We start from the raw sequence: 23,568 nt of genomic DNA on the forward strand, positions 1-23,568 counted from the left end.
CTTCTTGGGGTCTGCGCACTGTAATATGTCTATCTTGTACTATATGACTGAAATCTGCTTATAAGAACATGTGTGTCTTTCTGGGTCTGCGTTATCTCACTCAGGATGATCTTTTCTAGTTCCATCCATTTGCCTGCAAATTTCATGATTTCCTTGTTTTTAATATCTGTAGTATTCCATCAAGTAGATGTACCACAGTTTCTGTATCCATTCTTTCACTGAGGGACATCTCGGTTGTTTCCAGATCCGGGCTCTTATGAATAAACCTGCTATGAATGTAGTTGAGCAAAAGTTGACCATCTTTCAGATATACGCCCAGGAGTGGTATAGTTGTGTCTTGAGGTAGTGTTATTCCCAACTTTCTAAGAAAGTGCCAGATTGATTTCCAAAGTGGTTGTGTAAGTTTACATACCCACCAGCAATGAAGGAAGGTTCCCCTTTTGCCACATCCTCTCCAGCATGTGTTATCACTTGAGTCTTTGATCTTAGCCATTCTGATAGTTGTAAGATAGAATCTCAGAGTCATTTTGAGTACCCTGGCTCCATCAGAACCACCCCCCCCCACACACAAATGGATATTCTAATGCAACTGAAACATAGGAAAATGACCTTAAATCTTTGCTTATGCAGTTATTAGAGGCATATAAATAGGAAACAAATACGTCTCTCAAAGAAATACAGGAATATATAAACAAACAAATAGAGGCATCAAGGACAGACAGGAAACCACAATCAAACAAGTGTAGGAAATGAATAAAACTGTTCAAGACCTGAAAACAGTGTTAAAGTCAATAAAGAAAACATAAACTAATTGCAAATCCTTCAAACCGAACTTTTTGCTCAAAGAGTACCAAAAAACAGTAAAACAGAATCAAGTGTCTCAAACACATAAAGGTATGCCATCCCTAACATGTTATCACATTGAAGTGATCACTGAGAATATTCTCTTGTGGGGGGAAGGTTATAGTTTAATGAACACAGAAGTATATATATATATATTTTTCCTAATAATTATTATAAAATTCTTACAATAAGAACTTGCTTTACTGAGCTAGAGTCACATACATATCCTCCCTGAAGCTTATCTTGTCACAGGCCTCCAGCCTGTCAAAGAGATGCCTTCCTCAGTTTCCTTTCTCTTTCCCAGCCCTCTTACTTCCCACCCCTGTTCTCCCCACATCTGATCCCCACTCTCACTTCTCTTCCCATTCCATTTCCTGCTCAGTTCCCTCCCTTCATCCACTTCTGCTATCTATTCTATTTTCTCTTCTTAGTGACATTCTGGCAACCTCCTTTGGGCCTTCTTTATTAATTAACTTCTTTGAGTTTGTGGATTGTAGTATGGTTATCCTGTACTATAGGTCTAATATCCACTTATAAGTGAGTACATACCATATGAATCTTTCTGGGTCTGGGTTACCTCACTAAGGATGATCTTTTCTAGTTCCATCCATTTGGATGCAAATTTCATTTTTTCCTTGTTTTTATTAGGTCAGTACATTGTGTATATGTACCACAATTTCTTTTTTTTTTCCTTTTTTTATTTTATTATTATTATTATTTTTATCAGTTACATTTTATTAACTCTGTATCCCAGCCGTGTCCCGATCCCTCATTCCCTCCCAGTCCCTCCCTCCCTCCCTCATCTCCACCGTGCCCCTTTCCAAGTCCACTGATAGGGGGGACTTCCTCCCCATTCCTCTGATCCTGTTTTATCAGGTATCTTCAGGACTGGCTGCAAAGCCCTCCTCTGTGGCCTAACAGGACAGCTCCTCCCTTCGTGGGTGGGGAGACCAAAGAGCCAGTCATTGAGTTCCTGTTAGAAATAATCCTTGTTCCCCTCACTTTGGGAAACCAATTGGTTACTGAGCTACCACAGGCTACATCTGAGTGGAGGTTCTAGGTTATAACCATACATGGTCCTTGGTTGAATGTCAGTCTCAGAAAAGACCCTGTGCCCAGATATATTTGGTCCTTGTGGAGCTCCTATCCTTTCCCCATCAGACTAACTCCCCTTCTTTCATATGATTCCCTGTACTCTGCCAAAGGTTTGGTCATGAGTCTTTGCTTTGAAAACTCTGCTAGTTAGAGTCTTTCAGATGCGCTCAGTAGACTCCTGTCATACGTTCAATGCACATCCCATCTGTCTTTCACTCTTTATCCATTGTTTAGTTGAGGTACATCTAGGTTGTTTCCAGTTTCTGGCTATTATGAATAAAGCCATTATGAATCCTAACAAAGAGGGGACATGGAGATTGAAGTGACCACCTTCTATCCAGGCAAGACTTCTAGTGAAGGGAAGGGAATAACAACCCATCCACAAAACCTTTGATCCAAAAATTACCCTGCCTATAAGAAGAAGTATGGGTGGGGAAGAAGGAGGAAGGGTGCGATTGGTAGGGGAGGTAGGAGGGAGCTACAGGGAGGATACAAAGTGAATAAACTGTAATTAATAAAAATAAAAATAACTAATAAAAATATAAAAAATAAATTGAGAAAAGCTGAAGCTTTGGGGAAAACATGGTTAGAAAAGAGATAGAAAGAAGAAAAGGAGAAGCTGTATTTTCTCAATCGTTTTGAAAAGGTAACAAATTTGTGAATATGCATAGCTATGACCCATACCCTACTGAACTAGGAGTGAGAATCTGGGAAGGACAACCCTCATTAAAGGACTAATTATTCTATCTGCTCTTTAGCATGGCTTAAGTTGGATTTCCTTTCAATAGTGTGGGTTGTTAGCTTCTACTCTTTGTGATTTTGTTGTTGTATTTTGTGCCTATAATGGAATGGATGTGCATTCCATTTTAATTTTACCCCTTTGTTTCTTTTGTTATGTTTTGTGGAATACTTCTTGTAAGGTTATCATCACTAAAAATTATTTTGTGCTCCTCAATAGTAGGGAGAAAAAAATGGCAGCATAACTTGTAATGTGTCTCACACAGTGAGGAGGAGCTTGTGCACCTCACTTGTGTGTTTGGTAAAATTCAGGTAAGGAGGATTTAGACTTCGTGGGAAATACATGTTTTGATCAAAGATGTGAAAATAAATGCTGTATTTTAACCTTATATTTAGGATAAAGCCACAAATTCCAAAAGTTAAAATATTACCATTTTTTTGCTTTTGTGAAATGATATTTAAAGATTGTAGTAGATTTAGTCAGTATTAAAAGTACTAGGCTTGAAATCAAGATTAATAGATTACTCTAAACTCTAGAATCTTGCTCATTCAACATATACATCTATATTTATCAATATAAATATGACTAATGTGATAAAAGAAGGTATTGGGTTATAGTTAGCAAATGTAGAAAGAACTGAAGCAGTAAATAGTCATTTAAAACAGACATAAAAATTGAGCAGCATTGTCCAATACCATGTAGACTAACTATTTATTAACTGGCAGATCAGTTTTTATTTTTTAGAGCAAACCCCAGAATAACAATGAAAAAGGCCTTCAATTAGTAATTTAATTACTAATTACTAGTCCTAAAATGTTTTAATACTGAAAGTACAGGTAAGAATTGTATTGAAACAAAGAAAACATATTCCTCAGATATGGAAAGAAAAATATGTTACCTTACTATGAGGAGAAACTAAAATAATGAACTACGCATCACACCTAGAGAATATTAGATTTGTCATAAAGTATGTTTCTCACCAAGACTTTCTCCTGCTTAAAGTTTTTCTCAGGGCAACTTTGACATCTTTATTTCTCAGGCTGTAGATTAAAGGGTTCATCATGGGGACCACAATGGTATAGAAGACAGAGGATACTTTCCCCTCATTCAAAGATCCAACTGAGGAGGGTTTTAGATACATAAATGCACATGATCCAAAGAACAGGGAAACAGCAATTATGTGGGAACTGCAGGTACTGAAGGCTTTGGACCTACCTGTAGTGGACTTTATTTGGAGGATATTAGAGAGGATGAAGCCATAAGAGATAAAGATGACTATGCTAGGCACAGTGATATCTTTTCCCCCTACAATGAAAATCTCTATCTCATTGATGTAGGTGCTGGTGCAGGAGAGCTGCATCAAAGGCAGAAGATCACAGAAGTAGTGGTTGAGGATGTTCCTATCACAGAAGGTCAGGTTCAGGATGCAACCTGTATGGATCATGGCACCAGAAAACCCCATCAAATATGAACCAAGCATAAGATAGGAGCACACCTTAGGAGACATGACAACATTATACATGAGTGGATTGCAGATAGCCACATAGCGATCATAGGCCATTGCTGTCAGGACATAGCATTCAGAAATGACAAAAAAACAGAAGAAGTAGAGTTGAGTCATACATCCTGCAAAGCCAATAATATTCTTCTCTAGTAAGAAGTTCATTAGCAACTTGGGTGTAACAACAGAAGAATAACAGAGGTCTATGAAAGACAAGCTAAAGAGGAAAAAGTACATGGGGCTGTGAAGGTGAGAGTTCAGCACAATCAGAAAGAGCAACGTCAAGTTCCCCAAGGCAGTTATCATATACATTACTAGAAAAACTAAGAACAGGGGTATTTGGAGGTCAGGATTATCTGTTAAACCCAAAAGAATGAATTCTGTTATCAAAGAGCCATTTGTCAGAGCCATTCTTCCCCTTAGAGAATCTGTGAAGATAGAAAAGAAACAGAGAAAGTAAAGTTCCACAAAGAATTTACAGCTCTATGTTCTCCCATACATATGACACATGTGCTAGGAATGCCTAAAAATCACAAACCTGCTTGCTAGACTCTATGGGAGACAAAGGCAAGAAATGCTAACTGAAGAGTAAATAGTTTAGTTATAAAATATGATTCAGTTTTGGAGACTCAGTGTTCAGCATATTAATAATATGTAATAATGCTTTGATGTATACTTTAGTCTGAACAGATTACATCCTAAAATTGTCTTCTTACTTTATATTCAGCCCCACACACATGAAAACAAGTCTATGTGGGGAGAGGCATATGCGAATTAACTTCACTTTGGGCATCTTACATGAATATATTGCTCAAAGCAAATTGTAAATCTTCTATGATTTGCTTCAGACTTCAGGGATGTCTCAATAAAAGTCTTGCATAAAAGTTAGACATTAGAATAGACTTCAAAACATACATAACATGCAAATGACATATAAAATGAAAATGTTGTACTTATGTGTTAATATATATGTATGTATACATACTATGTGCACATGCATGTACCTGCATACATGTTCCACCTTTTAAAATTAACAATTTTGATAAAATAATATATTAACATATATTAATATAATAAAAAATTAATAAGAAAGAGGTCATGAACTTAAAGAAAAACTTAGGAGGTTATTATGAGAAGAAAAAGAAAGAGAAATTTACTTATATATAGTAATCTAGAAAATATGAAAGGAATTTTTAAAATATATTTTATCATACTTAGGAGAGAAAAATCATGAGTTCTCTTTTTATTACCTGCTCTTGTTATTCCAAAGGACAATATCAAGCTACAAGACTTGGTGTTTCTTGAATTCCAATAATTTGAAGCACAAAATGAATCTCTCACATTTCTTGGAACTCTTTTGGAAATGCTGCTCATAACGTATAATATGAATTCTTAATCTTTTGATGCACTAGATGAAAAAAAAACAGGTTTTCAACTTATGATCACTCTTGCTACTGGATAAGATACCAGAAAATCTTAACGCATACTGCACTTGCCTGTAAACCCACAGTAAAATCTTCCTCAGTTCTTCCTAGAGTACAGGTGCCAGTTATAAACAGGAAATGAGGTGGTTTCTTTTGCATGCTAAACCATGATATATATATCTTTATGATCTTAGGCACTAAAGTATGACCTTCTCTTTGGGGATTGATATATCACCTGCCCTATGCCAATATTGAACTCCCATCTCCCACTGACCTTGTCTCTTAAGGGAAATCTTTTGTTTTATTTACTGATGTCAAGTTTGTTAATCTTTAACATTAATATTCCACCGCATTCCATTCAAACTTCACCTAGACTTTATTTATTGCTTTCAAAATTGTAGAAAAATATTTTATATTTCATCTCTCCTAAGTTTTCCCAAATTACTTTTTATATATTGTGTGGGGTTTTTTGTTTGTTTGTATGAGTTGTTTTGGTTTGTTTTGTTTTGATTTGATTTGGTTTTTGAGACAGGGTTTTTCTGTGTAGCCTTGGCTCTCCTGGAACTCAATTGCAGACCAGGCTGGCCTCCGACTTATAGAGATCTGCCTGCCTCTGCCTCCCAAGTGCTGGGAAGCATTTCCACCACCCTGTTGGAAACGCTGTTTTTTATTTCACTTCTTTTCTTCTTTTTTTCATTAATGTATTTGTTTCATGTATCCCATCAGTTTTTCTTTTCTTTTTTACTTTGGTTCTTTTGGCTAATTTATTCACTTTACTCCAGGGTGCCCTACTGAGACTGATGCATCAACCAAGGACCATGCATGGAGAGGACCTAAACCCCCTGCTCAGATATAACCCTTAGGTATCTCTGTCTCCATGTGGGTGCCCTAGCAAGGGGAGCAGGGGCTGTCTCTGACTTGGATTCTCTCGTCCTGCTTTTTTGTTTTTTAATGAAAGAAAGCACTTAAGTGAGGGCCTGAATATAGTAAGAGAGGGTGAGTCCATGACCATCATGGCAAGGTGCATGGCAAAAGGCAGGCACAGCGCTGGAGCAGTAGCTGAGAACTTGTATTCTGACTCATGGCTTGCAAGCAAAGACAGAAACTGGGCCAGGTGTGAGCTTTTGAATCCTCAAAGTCCACCTCCATTAACACATTCCTTCAGTAAAGGCACACTTTCTCTTTTGTTGTTGTTGTTTATTTATTATTTATTATAATTTATTCACTTTGTATCCAGGCTGTGGCCCCCTCCCTTAGCCCATCCCAATACCACTCTCCCTCCCTCTTCTCTCCCAATGCCCCTCCCCTAGTCCACTGACAGGGGAGGACCTCCTCCCCTTTTATCTGACACTACCTCATCAGGTCTCATCAGAATTGGCCTCATTGTCTTCCTTTGTGGCAGAAAGACACACATAGTATATGCCCACTCATAAGTGGTTATTAGGCATATAATATAAGATAAACATACTAAAATCTATACTCCTAAAGAAGCTAAACAGGAAGGAGGACCCTAAGGAAGACGCTCAATCCTCATTCAGAAGGGCAAACAGGATAGACATCGGGAGAGGGAGAAGACAGGGAACAGGACAAGAACCTGCCACAGACGGCCTCTGAAAGACTTTACTGTTCCAGGTATCCAAGCAGAGGCTGATATTCATAGCTAAACTTTGGGTAGAGTGCAGGGAATCTTATGAAAGAAGGGGGATAGAAAGACCTAGAGGGGACAGGAGCTCCACGAGGAGACCAACAGAGTCAAACAAAACAAAACAAAACAAAACAAAACAAAACACCAAAAAACTGGGCCCAGGGGCCCCTGCAGAGAATGATACCTTAACCAAGGACAATGCATGAAGAGTATCTAAAACCTCTGCTCAGATGTAGCCCATGGCAACTCACCCTCCAAGAGGGTTTCCCAGTAAGGGGAACAGGGGCTGTCTCTGGCATGAACTTAGTGACCTGCTCTCTGAGCACTGCCTCCTGGGGGCGGGGGTGCATCCTTGCCAGGCTACAGAGGAAGACAAATCTGCTCTTTGATCACTTCCCCATAGTGGGTGGGCCTGGCAAGGCCACAGGGGAAGAGGATGCAGGCAGTCCTGATGAGACTTGATGGGCTCTGGCCAGATGGTACGGGGGATGGCTACCTTTTACTGAGAACTAGGGGAGGAGGAAGGGTAAAAGAGGGAGGGACTGGAAAGAGACAAGGGAGGGAGCTACAATTGGCATGGAAAGTGAATAAAGTAATTCATTTGTTTTTTCATATATATAAATTAATTTTTTATAATTTATTTCAAGTGGTTGTACAAGTTTTCACTCCCACCAGCATTGGAGGAATGTTCCCCCTTTTCCACATCCTCATCAGCATGTGCGGTCATAACTTTAAAAAAAATTTTTTTTATTAATTACAGTTATTCACTTTTTGTCCCAGCTGTAGCCCCCTCTCTCATCCCCTCCCATCTTAGCCGTTCTGATATGTGTAAGATAGAATCTCAGAGTCCTTTTGATTTGCATTTCTCTGATGTCAAATGACGTTGAACATTTCTTTAGGTGTTTCACTGCCATTTGATATTCCTCTGTTGAGAATTCTCTGTTTAGCTCTGAACCCCATTTTTTGATTGGGTTATTTGGTTTGTTAGTGTTTAACTTCTTGAGTTCTTTATCTATTTTGAATATTAGCCCTCTGTTGGATGTGCTACAGGTTCAAGAATAGCTGCTCACTGACCACTCACACACCAGACTCAACGAAACGCTAAACAGGAACTGACCAGCCAGGGCCATAATCTGGTCTCAGGAACCAGACAGTCTGCTCCTAAAGCAGGTTTTTTTATACAAAAAAAAAAGTAACCAAGTCTTCACCTAAAGTCTGTTACAAAAACAGTAACAACCAGGTAACAAAACTTTAACCAGGCGTAGGAAACAAACCACAACTAGGTAACTACCAGGTAACAAAAATGAAACCAGGTTCTCTTTCTTTCCTTCTTCCTTCCTTCCTTCCTTCCTTCCTTTCTTTCTTTCTTTTAGCATGTTTAAATGTTATTTATTTATTTTATAAATTACAGTTTATTCACTTTGTATCCCCGGTGTAGCCCCCTCTCTCAACCACTCCCAATCCCACCCTCCCTCCCTCATCGCTACCCATGCCCCTCCCCAAGTCCATTGGTAGGGGCAGAAAATGTAGTACATTTACACAGTGGAATACTACTTAGCAACTAAAAATAAGTAAATCATGAAATTTGCAGGCAAATGGTGGGAACTAGAAAAGATCATCCAGAATGAGGTATCCCAGAAGCAGAAAGATACACATGGTATGTACTCATTTATAAGTGGTTATTAGACATATAATGCAGAATAAACATACTAAAATCTATACACCTAAAGAAGCTAAGCAAGTCCTGCGTCCACTCTGGTAGAATTTACTGTGACAATGGCCACTCTCAGCTGCTCCATCGTAGTATCGAATTCTCCAGTCCAATTACCTAAAATATAGCTCGACAATTGTTTAGACAAATTTGCAGCACAGGAAAAATTCTCATGTTATATGCTAGTGACTCAAAGTCCAGCATATTTTCATTGACAGCCAAGTTGAGCGATTTGCCATAGGGTATCAATTTGCTCCTGCACGAGGTCAATCCTCTGATTGAACACCATCAAGCTTCCTTTTAGTTGAGCATTAATTCCTTTATGTACAACTAAGGCATGAGCTACATTGGCTAAATGATTATTCAGGGTCTGAGCAGTCTGCCCAGTATGACTCATGGCTAATGCCCCAGTGGTAGCTCCAACAGCCGCCAATGAGATGGTAGTAACAATGGTGGCTGTAGTTCCAAGATCCCTTTTCTGTCTGAAGAGAGTCATAGCGTGAGGGGCATCAATGGGCACAGGCACCCAGCGAGGCATGCGAGTAACCAGGGCATACCTAAATTTACTAGCATTCCAGCATTGGGCAAAAAAGCAAGTATCATTACCACAATTACTTGGCTCTATCTGGCTAATAATGAATAAAAATGGGGGATATAGACAAACAGGTGTGGGCTTATAGGAAATATTATGAGAAGCCTTAACCCCCTCGTTGGAACATCCTGCATCAGTTCTAGAACTAGCAGTGGTGGTGTCCGAGGTCTGAGTAGGTTCAGGAGACCATTGCCCCCAGGGGTGAGACGTGCTCCATGCCAATTGACTAACTCCATGTTTTCTTCCATTTTTGAAAGTTATTTAAGGTTCTTAAATTATTTTTTCCCTTTTTTTTAAAATTTTTCATCAATTACACTTTATTCATTCTGCATCCCCCCATAAGCCCCTCCCTCCTCCCCTCCCAACCCCACCCTCCCTCCTCCCTCTGCTTGCATGCCACTCCCCAAGTCCACTAATAGGGGAGGTTCTCCTCTCCTTTCTGATCTTAGTCTGTCAGTTCACATCAAAAGTGGCTGCATTGTCCTCTACTATGGCCTGGTAAGGCTGCTCCCCCCCAGAGGGAGGTGATCAAAGAGCAGGCCAATCAGATTATGTCAGAGGCAGTCCCTCTTCACATTACTATGTAACCCAATTGGACTCTGAATTGCCCTGGGCTACATCTGTCTAGCCACAGGATTATCAACATGGATTGCTGCAGCCATGAATCATCTGAAGGAATGGGTGGGCATTGGAACGTTAGCAGGCCTTCTGGTGTTGGTCTCCTTGGTTTGCCTGTGGTATATATGCAAGATTAGAGTCTCACAACAGTGTGATGCAGCCATGCAGCCATGATCATTCAGGCCTTTACAGCCATTGAAGCAGGACATTCTCCCCAAGCATGGTTGGATACCATAAAAAGCTAAAATGTTACGCTCAGGATGCGAGGCTAAGCACTGCACTCAGGGTCAGCCGCTTTGGACCCAGAGAAGAGCATGTCTGATTGCATGCGGGTTGATGCCCCAGGTCCCGCCTCTGAGAAAAAGGTATCAGACGGGTCTGATGCTCTTTGGGTGGATGACACCTAAATGAACATCGGTACAAAGTCCCAATTTATTTCTAATATCAGAGATCAGACCTCTACTCTTGCCTGATGCATCTAAAACAAAAAGGGGGAACTGTAGAGAGCTGCGGAATGCTGTGCCTTAAAGATGGAGCTGGTTTCCGCCTTCCACCTTCCTGATGGTGAGTGCTCTCTGTCACGAACAATTCCACATTTGGCTAAGGCTGAGGATCTGGCTTGCTTCCATGTATGTGGACCTATCTGCATTGCCCACGTGGCACGCCTGGGTTGGCTACCCAGAGGCTATTTAAGCTGTGGGCTGGCTTTCCCCAGGGTCCAAGGATTGTTAAGGTTCCTGAATAAACTGCATTGAAAAAAAAAATAAGTTGGGTGAGGTGATGTATGCCTATAATCCCAGCACTTGGTGATGCAAAGGCAGGTGGATCTCTGTGAGTTTGAGGCCAACCTGGTCTACAAAGTGAGTCCGGGACAACCTGAGCAACACAGAGAAACCCTGTCTCAAAATAAATAAAGATGAATTTAAAACTTGAAAAAACAAAAAAAAAAAAGAAGCTAAGCAAGAAGGAGGACTCTGGGTAAGATAATCAATCCTCACTCAGAACAACAAAGCATTTCTAACTGACCTTTAATTTGACTGGTTCTGCAGTTGGGAGACTTACTTCATAGAGTGTCCATTTAAAAAAAATATTCAGAGTTTGAGAAATGAAACCATAGAGACATAATCAAAATGGAGACTTGAAGGCAGAATGGCTTCTGATATACTAAAGGCTACAGCAGGTATTAACAGAGGAGCCACACTTATGCTAAGGAATAAAGTAGGTCTCAACAGAGGAGCTGCAGAGTTTAAGCAGGTTACAACAGGATGTGGGGTTGGTGAAGATCTTTCCCCAGTCTACAGGCTATCCTTTTATTCTGTTGACAGTGTCCTTTGCTTTCTGATGGGTGTAAGGTGAAATCTTAGGGTCATTTTGATTTGCATTTCCCTTATGACTAAGGACGTTTAACATTTCTTTAAGTGTTTCTCTGCCATTCGATATTTTACTATTGAGAATTCTCTGTTTAGCTCTGTACTCCATTTTTTAATTGGATTACTTGATTTGTTGCTGCTTAACTTTTTGAGTTCTTTATATATACTGGATATTAGTCCTCTGTCAGATATAGGGTTGGTGAAGATCCTTTCCCAATCTGTAGGCAGTTGTTTTGTTCTGATGACAGTGTCTTTTGCTTTACAGAAGCTTTTCAGTTTCATGAAGTCCCATTTATTGATTGTTGCTCTTAGAGCCTGTGCTATTGGTGTTCTGTTCAGGAAGTTGTATCCTGTGACAATGAGTTCAAGGCTCTTCGCCACTTTTTCTTCTAACCAATTTAATGTGTCTGGTTTTATGTTGAGGTCTTTGATCCACTTGGAATTTAATTTAGTGCAGGGTAATAAATATGTATCTATTTGCTTTTTCTACATGTAGACATCTATTCAGACCAGAACCATTTGTTGAAGGTGCTATCTTTTTTCCAATGTATGATTTTGGCTTTTTTTTGTCAAAAATCCTGTATCCGTAGGCATGTGGGTATATTTCTGGGTCTTTGATTCAATTCCACTGATACACCAGTCTGTTTCTCTTCCAGGACCATGTCATTTTTATTACTGTTGCTTTATAGTACAGCTTGAGATCAGGGATAGAGATACTTCCAGAAGATTTTTTATTGTACAGGATTGTTTCAGCTATTCTGGGTTTTTTTTTTTCCATATGAAGTTGAGAATTGTACTTTCAAGATTTGTAAAGAATTGTTGGTATTTTGATGGAAATTGCATTGAATCTGTGGATTGCTTTTGGTAAGAAGGCCATTTTTACTAAGTTGATCCTACCAATCCATGACCAAGGGAGAGCTTTCCATTGTCTGATATTTCTTTCTTCAGAGTTTTGTTTGGTTTTGTTTTTGTTTTTCTGTTTAATATACAAGTCTTTCACTTGCTTGGTTATAGTTACTCCAAGATACATTTTTTTTCCCGGTAATTGTGAAGGGTATTATTTCCCTAATTTCTTTCTCAGATTGTTCATCTTTTTCACAGAGGAGGGCTACTTGTCTGAATGAGCAGCAGCAAAACAGCTGTAGAACTCATGGAATGTGATCCACCAGCTAGCAGAGCCTTGACAGGTGTGTCTCGGTGTGGCACAGCTCCAAGAACTATGTGTTCTGAGGACATCATGCTGTTATGAAGCATAGCACTGCTTGTTGCCCTTATGGTCACCACGTCCCTCATAATATATGAATTGTGGGAAAATTCTAAGGAGGCTTCAGGCCCTGACTGGGCAGTATATCTGGCACTTACAAATAACAATGCTTGTTCTCTTTCAGGCATAGTTGCTAGAGCAGAAATGATTTAACCACCATCCTTCAAAAGAACCTACAGGTGTAGATTGTTAGCAATGGCCACTACCCTTAGAAAGAATTGGAAAAATAGATTGTTCAGCAAGAGTAGGTAAAGTGCTTTTGCTAGTGGCTCTGATGTAAAAATCTTAGAAAACAATTCGAAGTTCAGGAAAGTACACTCTTAGTAGTAAAGCCAGGGAATTGTTGAGGTTGGTGAGCAAGAACCATACCCCAATTAGTACTAGCTGAAGTGACTCTCACTGAAGCTGGTTAATTTCTCTTTTTACATCATCATCATCATTTACAATTCATTCACTTTGTATCTGTGTTGTAGTCCCCTCCCTCATTTCCTCCTGATCCCACCCTCCATTCCTCTTCTTCCTCTAGCCTTCTTTACTAGTCCACTGATAGGGGAAGTCCTCATCCCCTACTGTCTGACCCTAGTCTATCAGGTATTCCTGATCTCTCCAAAACTTTAAACACGAAGGGTGTTGGATTTTGTCAAATGCTTTTTTATCCTACTTGGTCATAGTGGATGATACCTTTGACATGTTCTTGGAATTGGTTTGCGAGTATTTTATTCAGTATTTTTGCGTCAATATTCATAAAGGAGATTGGTCTGAAATTCTCTTTCTTTGCTGGGTGTTTGTGTGGTTTAGGTATCAAGGTGACTGTAGCCTCATAAAATGAGTTTGGTAATGTTCCTTCTGTTTCTATAGTGTGAAATAGTTTGACGAGTATTGTCGTTAGCTCTTCTTTGAAAATCTGGTAGAATTCTGCACTGAAACTGTCTGGTCCTGTTTTTTTTTTTTTTGTGGATGGGAGACTTTTGATGACAACTTCTATTTTATTGGGGTGTATAGGACTATTTAATTTATTTCCTGATCTTGATTCAACTTTGGTAAATGAAATCTATCAAGACAATCATCCATTTCATTCAGATTTTCAAATTTTGTAGCAATTAGCTTTTGGTATAGGACCTAATGATTCCTTGGATTTCCTCACTGTCTGTTGTTATGGCCTCATCTCTGCATTAGTGCTCTTTGCAATATGAAGCTTCTCTGACCAAATATGAGAATAATATAGATCTATAGTAATATGAATATTTAGAAATCCATTTGAATATATGACCATTTAATAAAAACACTAACAGTATGTTTCCATTCCATGCCTTCCACTCAAGGCATCCTACCCATGAGTTTGGCTATGTTTACAGTAAGAGATAAAATATTTTTCCTGTGAAACAGGAATCCAATAAAGTGAACAGCTGATTATACTCTTTTCTTTTTTTGCATTTTATTTGTATTTATTATTACAATTTATTCATTTTTGAGCTGTAGCCCCCTTATCCCCTCCCTTCCACCCTTCTCCCTCTTCTCCTTCTAAGCCCCTCCCCCAGTCTGCTGATAGAGGAGGTCCCCCACACCTTCCACCTGACCCTAGACAGTATTTTCATTATAGCACCAGTGGGGACATCTTGCCTTGCAGATTCACATTGTAGTATGCAGGGTCCATCAGTAGATAATATCATTAATGTCTTTGTATCTTTTTATACCTACCATTCTGCATAGTGATGGCCCATACTATGAATACTAGCCAGTAGAGAGAGAGAGAGAGAGAGAGAGAGAGAGAGAGAGAGAGAGAAAGTTTCTTGTTTCTTTCAAGATTGATTTCTCTATATCCTGCAGCCAAAAGGTGTTTTTCAGAAATATGTTGTTTCCATCTGGTGGGCAACCAAGAGTAATACAATACATTATGGATTACCAGTTTAACAATATTTAATTTAGTTGCACCACAACCTGATAAGATATGTGTTCTTAGTCAATATCACTACTTTACAAATGATGAACATAAAACAAAGGAAGTTTAGCTGGTAGAACTAATTACATTGAATTCTTAGAAAGACCCTTAGGGTGCAAATTCTAATTATTGTAAAAGTACAAGCTTTGGAAGGGTGAAATTTTACAAAATAAAATATTTTATGAGAGGCTATTGAACTGAGCTACTCCAATTATTGAACTGTTTCAGACAAAGGAATTAGGAAATATAAAATGAGAACACTTGGATTATTTCTATTTAGGATGTGGGAAGAAATGTGATAATATTTCTATTCAGATGTGACTACAATATAGAGATGGAATTTTGTTTTGGGGCTTGTCTGGGAGTTGTATAAGCCCAAGGGTGAATAAAAAACTTCAGTGAAATTGCAAGTTCCTTAGGGATTAAGGTTAGATCTTGGTCCAGGGTATAAATAAAATCCTTTTACTCCCTTCTTATACTGAAGGTCTGTTCTCAAGGGAAGAGAACAAACAAGCTTTCATTCTGTTTAAAACCTTCTATGTTATGTTAATATTATTATACTCACACTGAGCCTTCTCCATATTAAAAAGGTGCAAATAGACCAATGTGAAGACTTTCCATGTTATGAATAAGTAATGAAAAATCTTAATCAGAAAATGTAACCTACACTTCCTAAATATTTCGGAGGCACTTTGGTAACTAAGTCTTAGTAACAAGAGCAAAAACTCCATAAAACACAAATCCTGAAATTTTCACTTCAAGCAAGAATGAAGAAACACCAATGTTTTCTGGCTCAACAAGGGTGAGTTTATGGATTCTACGTACCTTAATGACTTTGTTTATGATGGAGGTTTAGAAATATAAGACAGGTTGATATCTTCCCCATCTATTAAACCCTGTGATGGAAATAAAGCTGACATAAATATATTCCAGATAGAAAATAGAGATAGTTTAGAAATACAGTCTAAATAAATTCCTTCTCCATTTATGGAATTGTATTTATTTATTTATTTATTTATTTGTGTTAAGTACAGAAATTTTAAAAGTAGATTTAGAACTTTGATTCTGTGGCATACAGTACTTAGGAACTTTGACTGTAGGCAGAATCCTTTCTTATGCATGGAATAGAGATCAGCACTGATTAAATATTCCATTGCTGTTTTTTTCCCCAGAAAGCAAGTAAATAAAGACAAGGAAGAAATAATAAGATAAAAGTCATGTCTTCCCACTCCCACCTTCCTTATACCTTGGTTTGTGAGCAGTTATATTTCATGAATTGACACAGCCTTCATTCATTAAGTAGCTGAATAACACTGAGTAGAAGCATATTATCAAACTGGGGAGATTCTATGCCACTCATGGTCATGAGAAAGGTAGAGTCTACAGTTTGAAACTGAGATAGACTTGAAATTTTCCTGTGAATACATATTGGTGGCAAGAGATTATATATGGGAAGAGTTAAACTGCTTTATAACGTAACACATTGTCCTGTGCCCACAGATTCCAATAGAAAAAAAAATGGTTTTTGGAAATAGGTCTTTTGTGACGGAATTCATTCTGATTGGCTTAACAGACCAGCCCAATCTTCAGCTGCCTCTGCTGTTCCTGTTTCTTTTAATGTATATGGTAACTATGATGGGGAATTTGGGTTTGATAATTCTAATCGGACTGAATTCACACCTTCATACTCCCATGTACTTTTTTCTCTTTAACTTGTCTTTAATAGATCTCTGTTATTCTTCAGTGTTTACACCCAAAATGTTATTGAACTTTATGTTAAGTAAGAATATTATCTCTTATATGGGCTGTATGACCCAACTTTATTTTTACTCATTTTTCGTTATTTCTGAGTGTTATGTATTAATGTCAATGGCCTATGATCGCTATGTGGCCATCTGTAATCCACTCTTATATAACATTGTTATGTCCCCTAAAATATGTTCCTACCTAATGCTCGGTTCATACTTGATGGCATTTTCCGGTGCCATGGCTCACACAGGATTCATGCTGAAACTGGTTTTCTGTGATGCAAATACCATCAACCACTACTTCTGCGACATCCTCCCTGTGATGCAGCTTTCCTGCACCAGCACCTATGTCAACGAGCTGGAGGTTTTTATCGTGGTTGGCATCAACATCACTGTGCCCAGCATCACCATCTTCATCTCTTATGGTTTCATTCTCTCCATCATCTTCCACATCAGCTCCAATGAGGGCAGGTCCAAGGCCTTCAGCACCTGCAGTTCTCACATCATTGCTGTTTCTCTGTTCTTTGGATCGGGTGCATTTATGTATCTTAAACCCTCCTCAGCTGGGTCAATGGATGAGGGAAAAATCTCTTCTGTCTTTTATACCAATGTGGTCCCCATGATGAACCCCTTAATCTACAGCTTGAGGAACAAAGATGTTAAAGTTGCCCTGAGGAAAACCTTGAGCATGTTGAAATTATGATAGAAACAGCATGTCTAGTTACCTGTAGTTATGTAGAAATTTATAAATTTTTACTAAAATATTAGAAGAAGAAATGTTCTCCTATTTTCTTGTGTAATTGTTAAGTATATTCTAAATTAATTTGCAGATTTTGTTAACAATAGCTACCTTTTTCCTCTTATCATTTAGTACATATTTTATCATTAAAACATTTGATTAATTGATTTTTTATAATCATTTTTGATATTTTTTCTTTTAGGAAAGATAAATTCTTTATTAAGTGATAAAACAAATGCTAAGATAAAATTTTTCTAAGGAAAAGGGTGTGTGATTCTTTTTATTACATTCTATTGAATTCACAAATGAGACTATGTCTAGCTTTAATTCCCATCATTGAACTTCATAAATGATTATCTTAGGTGTAGACAAAGTTCCACAAAGACCATCAAATACAATCTGTCTTTTTGCTGTAAACATTGAGATTCTTTGTTGTATTTTTTTAATATTCATCATTGTACCAAAACTCTCACTAGATTGCATCATATATGCATATATATATATCACAAATAGAATACTAATTTGCAGCAAGATTGATAAATAAAGTGTGACAATTATTTTAATAAAGCCTCAAGTAAAAGGATGCCCTTTTTTAGCTTTGGACACACAACATTTACTAGTTTTGTTTCAGTGAAGGCATAAAATAAAATAAAACAATCATTCTTTTATGAAAGTGACTGCCTCCTTTTTTTTTTTTTTTACATGGGCAACACATTTACACATTTATCAGGATAAATGTTGATTTGTTTTAAACCAGAAAATATTTTAAAGGCTCTTTTTGTTGTGATTTAAGATAGTTGAAGGTTATTGGCTGAAAAAGCCAGATTTTGTTCAAAAACAATCAAAAATTTGAATTTGGAATGTTTTCAGGCATTTGATATTTAAGAAAACCAGCATAGGAAAGGAAAGAGCTTAACACATACCTTCATGCCCGGACACAAAAACAAAATATGTGAGTTCCCTCTCTAATGGGGTTTACAAGTTTCATTTTAATCTAAACACATGTTTATTTTCTGTATTTTCTTCCACTTTCAAAGTTTTGAGAAAATCTACAGTTTGCTATGGTCACAAGATAATGATGTTTGGATGTGAAAAGGAAATGGCTACATTTGGGTAGAATTTGAAAAAAAAATAGTGGTTGGGTGAGATGGTGCATCATCTCACAGTCTTGGCACCTGCCAAGACTGATGTCCTGTGTTCAATCCCTAGAACCCACAGGATGGAAGGAAAAAATTGATTCCTGAAGGAATCTCTGACTTCCACACATGTACTATGGTATGCATATGCCACAATAAATTAATTTGTTAATTAATAAATGAATTAAAATAAAGGAGGAATGATAACTGAAACTCAAGAAAATAAGAAAAATAAAAAAAACATTCTATCATAATATATCTACAAAGAAAAAAGCCTTAAATATTTAGAAACTTCTAGATTTCCCTTAGTAGGCTAGGTTTAAGCTATTACTAATAAAGAAATATTAATTTCTGAAGGTAAGAATATCGGGGAACAATTAATGTTTTTCTGATATCTGGACTTTTATATAATGAATCAGTGTTGGCTTATAGTCACCAAAGCCTCTTATTTCAGTAGGGAACTCTTAAACATCTGAACATGATAGACTAAGATCAGAAGGAAGGAGAGGAGGACCTCCCCTATCAGTGGACTTGGGGAGGGGCATGTGTGAAGAAGGGGGAGGGAGGGTGGGACCAGGAGGAGAGGAGGGAGAGGCTTATGGGGGGATACAAAGTGAATAAAGTGTAATTAATAAAATAAAATTTTTAAAATGAAAAAAACCAAAACCAAAAAACATCTGAACATCAATAAATCAAGTAATTTGAAAGAAATTTTGTGCTCAAAACCAAATTATTGTATTTCCTTTCTAGAATGGGAGGTAGATTTGTTTTTGGAGAAAACAAATCAAAAGATGATTGTGCTGATAATAAGTAATCATAAGCAATAAACAGCTTTGTATTACATTGATATTTATTATTTTGGTGTTTTTATTATACTGAAGAAAAAGATAAACAGGCATGAAACTAAAGAATATAATAAATTGCATTAGAACAATTAAGCAAGTAGGAATTAAGAATGTGCCAAACCTTATAAAACAGGAAATGATAGCAATTAAAATATAATTTTAAAAAATAAGTATGAATGTGGCGATCTCAATTCTGTAATTATAGACATGTGCTAAATCACTTGGTTTAAAAATAGATTGTATCTTTTACTTGCTCTCAAGAAATGGACATTAATGGCAAAGACAAAAACAGCCTTGAGTGATAGTCTAGAAATACAAATTCCAAAAAATACAACTAAAAAGCAAACTGGTTTACTAGTACTGATGTCTTTAAAATGGTCTAACTGGATGTCTACATGTAGAAACATGCAAGTAGATCCATATTTATCACTCTGCAGAGGCCTAAAGTCCAAGTGGATCAAAGACCTCAACATAAAACCAGACACACTAAATCGGTTAGAAGAAAAAGTGGGGAAGAACCTAAAACTCATTGGCACAGGAGACAACTTCCTGAACAGAACACCAACAGCACAGGCTCTAAGAGCAACAATCAATAAATGGGACCTCATAAAACTGAAAAGCAAAGGACACTGTCATCAGACCGAAATGACAGCCTACAGACTGGGAAAGGATCTTCACCAACCTTATAGCTGACAGAGGGCTGATATCCAGTATATACAAAGAACTAGAGAAGTTAAAAAGCAACCAATCAACTAATCCAATTAAAAAATGGGGTACGGAGCTAAACAGTGAATTTTCTGTCGAGGATTATAGAATGGCAGAGAAACAAAGAAATTTTCAATGTCCTTAGTCATCAGGGAGATGAAAATCAAAACGACACTGAGATTTCACCTTACACCCATGAGAATGGCGAAGATCAAAAAATCAAGTGACAATACATGCTGGAGTAGATGTGGAGAAAGGGGAACCCTCCTCCACTGCTGGTGGGAATGTAAACTTTTACAACCCCTTTGGAAATCAATCTGGCACTTTCTCAATTAGGAATAGCGCTTTCTCAAGATCCAGCTATACCACTCTTACACATATAACGAAAATATGCTAAAGTACACAACAAGGATATTTGTTCATCCATGTGCATATCAGCTTTATTTGTAATAGCCAGAACCTGGAAACAACCCAGACGTCCCTCAATGGAGGAATGGATACAGAAATTGTGGTACATTTACACAATGGAATATTACTCAGCAATTAAAAACCAAGAAAATCATGAAATTTGCAGGCAAATGCTGGGATCTAGAAAAGATCATCCTGAGAGGTATTCTAGAAACAGAAAGGCACACACAGTATATACTCACTTATAAGTGAATACTAGACATATAATATATGATAAACCTACAAAAGTCTCTACACCTAAAGAAGGTGAGCTAGAAGGAGGACCAATCCTCCTAAGATGATCAATCCTCACTCAGAAAGAAAGAAAGGCAAACAGGAAGGACTTTGGAAGAAGGAGAAAACAGGAAACATGTAGGCCCTCTGAAAGACTCTACCCAGCCTTGTATAAAAGCAGATAATGAGACTCATACCAAACTTTGGGCAGAGTGCAGGGAATCTTAGGAAAGAAAGGGGAGATAGTAAAACCTGTAGAGGATAGGGGCTCCACAAGCATGGTGGCAGAACCAAAATATCTGGGCACAGGTGTCTTTTCTGAGGCTGATACTCCAACCAAGGACCATTCATGGATATAACCTAGAACCCTTGCTTAGATGTAGCCCATGGCAGCTCAGTATCCAAGTGTGTTTCCTAGTAAGGGGAACAGGGACTGTCTCTGACCTCAACTCGAGCTAGTTCTTTGAGCGTCTCCCCTGGATAGGGAGCAGCCTTGCCAAGCCACAGAGGACGACAATGCAGCCAGTTTGGATGAGATTGGATAAGCTAGGGTCAGATGGAAGGGGAGGAGGACCTCCCCTATCCGTGGACTTGGGAAGGGGCACAGGAGGAGTTGGGGGGGTTGGGTTGATTGGGAGGGGAGGAGGGAAAGGGCTACAGCTGGGATACAAAGTGAATAAACTGTAATTAATACAAAAAATAAAAATTTAATAGAAAAAATGGGTTTCAAATCCCAGCACTCAGGAAGGCAGAGGCAGGTGGATCTTTGTGAGTTAGAAGCCAGGCTGGTCTACAAAGTGAGTCTAGGATTGTCAAGGCTACACAGAGAAACCCTGTCTCGACAACAACAACAGCAACAACAAAATGGATTTCAATAAAAGATTATTCAGAGGGATAAAGAATATCAATTCATACTGATGAAGACAGTCATCAATTTAGAGGATATTATATTTTTAAATATAATTTCACCAAGCATTAGCACACCCAAATTCATGAGACACACTGACCTTAAGCTAATAATACTGGATAGTTTCAGCACCCCATTTCTAACAGCATGTGGGGTATGCAGGTAAAATTAAGCATCAGAATTAAATGACACCCCAAGTAAAAAATATTTAGTAGATATCAAATGGACATTTGTGTAAAAACTAGAAAGTATACACTCTCAGCAGACTATGGAACTTTTTAAAAGTAGACCACATTTTAAAACATAAATAAAGTTTCAGTAATAGCAAACCAACAAAAAAATGAAGCGGTTTCTTGTGGTCTTTCTGATTACAATAGTTAAAAACTGAAATCAAGAGTAAAAATATACAGGGAACAGGACAGGAGCCTGCCACAGAGGGCCTCTGAAAGGCTCCACCATGCAGGGTATCAAAGCAGATGCTGAGACTTATGGCCAACTTTGGATAGAGTGCAGGGAATCTTATGAAAGAAGTGGGAAATAGTAAGATCTGGAGAGAACAGGAGCTCCACAAGGAGAGCAACAGAAACAAAATATCTGGCACAGGGGTCTTTTCTGAGACTGAGACTCCAACCAAGGACAATTCATGGAGATAACTTAGAACCCCTGCACAAATGTAGCCCATGGCAGTTCAGGGTCCAAGTGGATTCCATAGTAATGGGAACAGGGACCTTCTCTGACATGAACTGATTTCCTGCTCTTTGATCACCTCCCCCTGAGAGGGGAGCAGCCTTACCAGGCCACAGAAGATGACAATGCAGCCAGTCCTGATGAGAATGATAGACTAGGATCAGAAGGAAGGGGAGGAAGACCTCTCCTATCTGTGGACTGGGGGAGGGGCATGGGTAGAGAAGGGGGAGAGAGGATGGGTTTGGGAGGGGAGGAAGAAGGGAACTATAGGGGAAATACAAGGTGAATAAATTGTAATTAATAAAAATAAAAATTAAAAATTAAAAAAGTTTTAATTTAAAAAAGAAAATATATTAAATCATAGAGACTGAACAGTACATTTTTTAAATTATTGTTTATTATTATTAGTTACATTTTATTAACTCTGTATCCCAACTGTATCCTGCTCCCTTATTCCCTCCCAATCCCACCCTCCCTCCCTCAGCTTCTTGCTGCCCCTTTCCAAGTTCACGGATTGGGGAGGACCTCCTCCCCTTTCTTCTTTCTGGCCCTGTTTTGTCAAGTATCTTCAGGAGTGGCTGCAAAGTCCTCCTCTGTGGCCTAGCAGGACTGCTCCTCCCTTGGGGAGTGGGGAGGTCAAAGAGCCTGCCATTGAGTTCCTGTCAGAGATAGTCCCTGTTCCCCTTACTATGGGAAACCAATTGGTTATTGAGCTACCACAAGCTTCGTCCGAGCAAAGGTTCTAGGTTATATCCATACATGGTCCTTGGTTGGAGAAACAGTTTCAGAAAAAAACCCTGTGCCCAGATATATTTGGTCCTTGTGGGGCTCCTATCCTTTCCACGTCAAACCCTTCTGCCAAAGGTTTGGTTATGAGTCTTAGTATCTGTTTTGAAATGCTGCTTGGTAGAGTCTTTCAGATGCCTTCTGTGGTAGACTCCTGTCATACGTCCAATGCACATCTCATTTGTCTTTCTCAGTGAGGATTGATCATCTTACCCCATGTCTGCTTTCTTGTTTATCTTCTTCAGGTGTATAGACTTCATTATGTTTATCATATCTTCTAGGTCTATATAAGTGTGTATATACCATGTTTGTCTTTCTCCTTCTGGGATACTTCACTCAGAATGATCTTTTCTAGATCCCACCATTTGCCTGCAAATTTCATGATTTTCTCATTTTTGATTGATGAGTAGTATTCCATTGTGTAAAAATACCACGATTTCTGCATCCATTCCCCCATTGATGGTCATCTGGGTTGTTTCCAGGTTCTGGCTATTACAAATAGAACAGCCTAGAACTCAACTCATTGGCACAGGAGACAACTTCCTGAACAGAACACCAACAGCACAGGCTCTAAGAGCAACAATCAATAAATG

General features: G+C 38.3%; 2 protein-coding genes across 2 annotated transcripts; one reads left to right on the forward strand and one right to left on the reverse strand.

Annotated features, from left to right (window-relative positions):
- Window positions 1-3,653: 3,653 nt before the first annotated feature.
- Window positions 3,654-5,719, reverse strand: LOC110561345 (olfactory receptor 8B8-like). Its single transcript, XM_021657723.1, has 2 exons — window positions 5,675-5,719; window positions 3,654-4,606 (listed from the first exon to the last, which is right to left on the reverse strand). Exon 2 carries the CDS (start codon window positions 4,587-4,589, stop codon window positions 3,654-3,656), a length of 936 nt encoding a protein of 311 aa, XP_021513398.1. The 5' UTR covers window positions 4,590-4,606; window positions 5,675-5,719.
- Window positions 5,720-16,247: 10,528 nt separating this feature from the next.
- Window positions 16,248-17,192, forward strand: LOC110561343 (olfactory receptor 8B8-like). Its single transcript, XM_021657722.1, has one exon. The coding sequence runs from the start codon at window positions 16,260-16,262 to the stop codon at window positions 17,190-17,192; it is 933 nt and encodes a 310-aa protein (XP_021513397.1). The 5' UTR covers window positions 16,248-16,259.
- Window positions 17,193-23,568: the final 6,376 nt, after the last annotated feature.

The sequence above is a fragment of the Meriones unguiculatus genome, chromosome 1 (genome assembly GCF_030254825.1).
Source record: "Meriones unguiculatus strain TT.TT164.6M chromosome 1, Bangor_MerUng_6.1, whole genome shotgun sequence".
NCBI classification, from domain to species: domain Eukaryota; kingdom Metazoa; phylum Chordata; class Mammalia; order Rodentia; family Muridae; genus Meriones; species Meriones unguiculatus.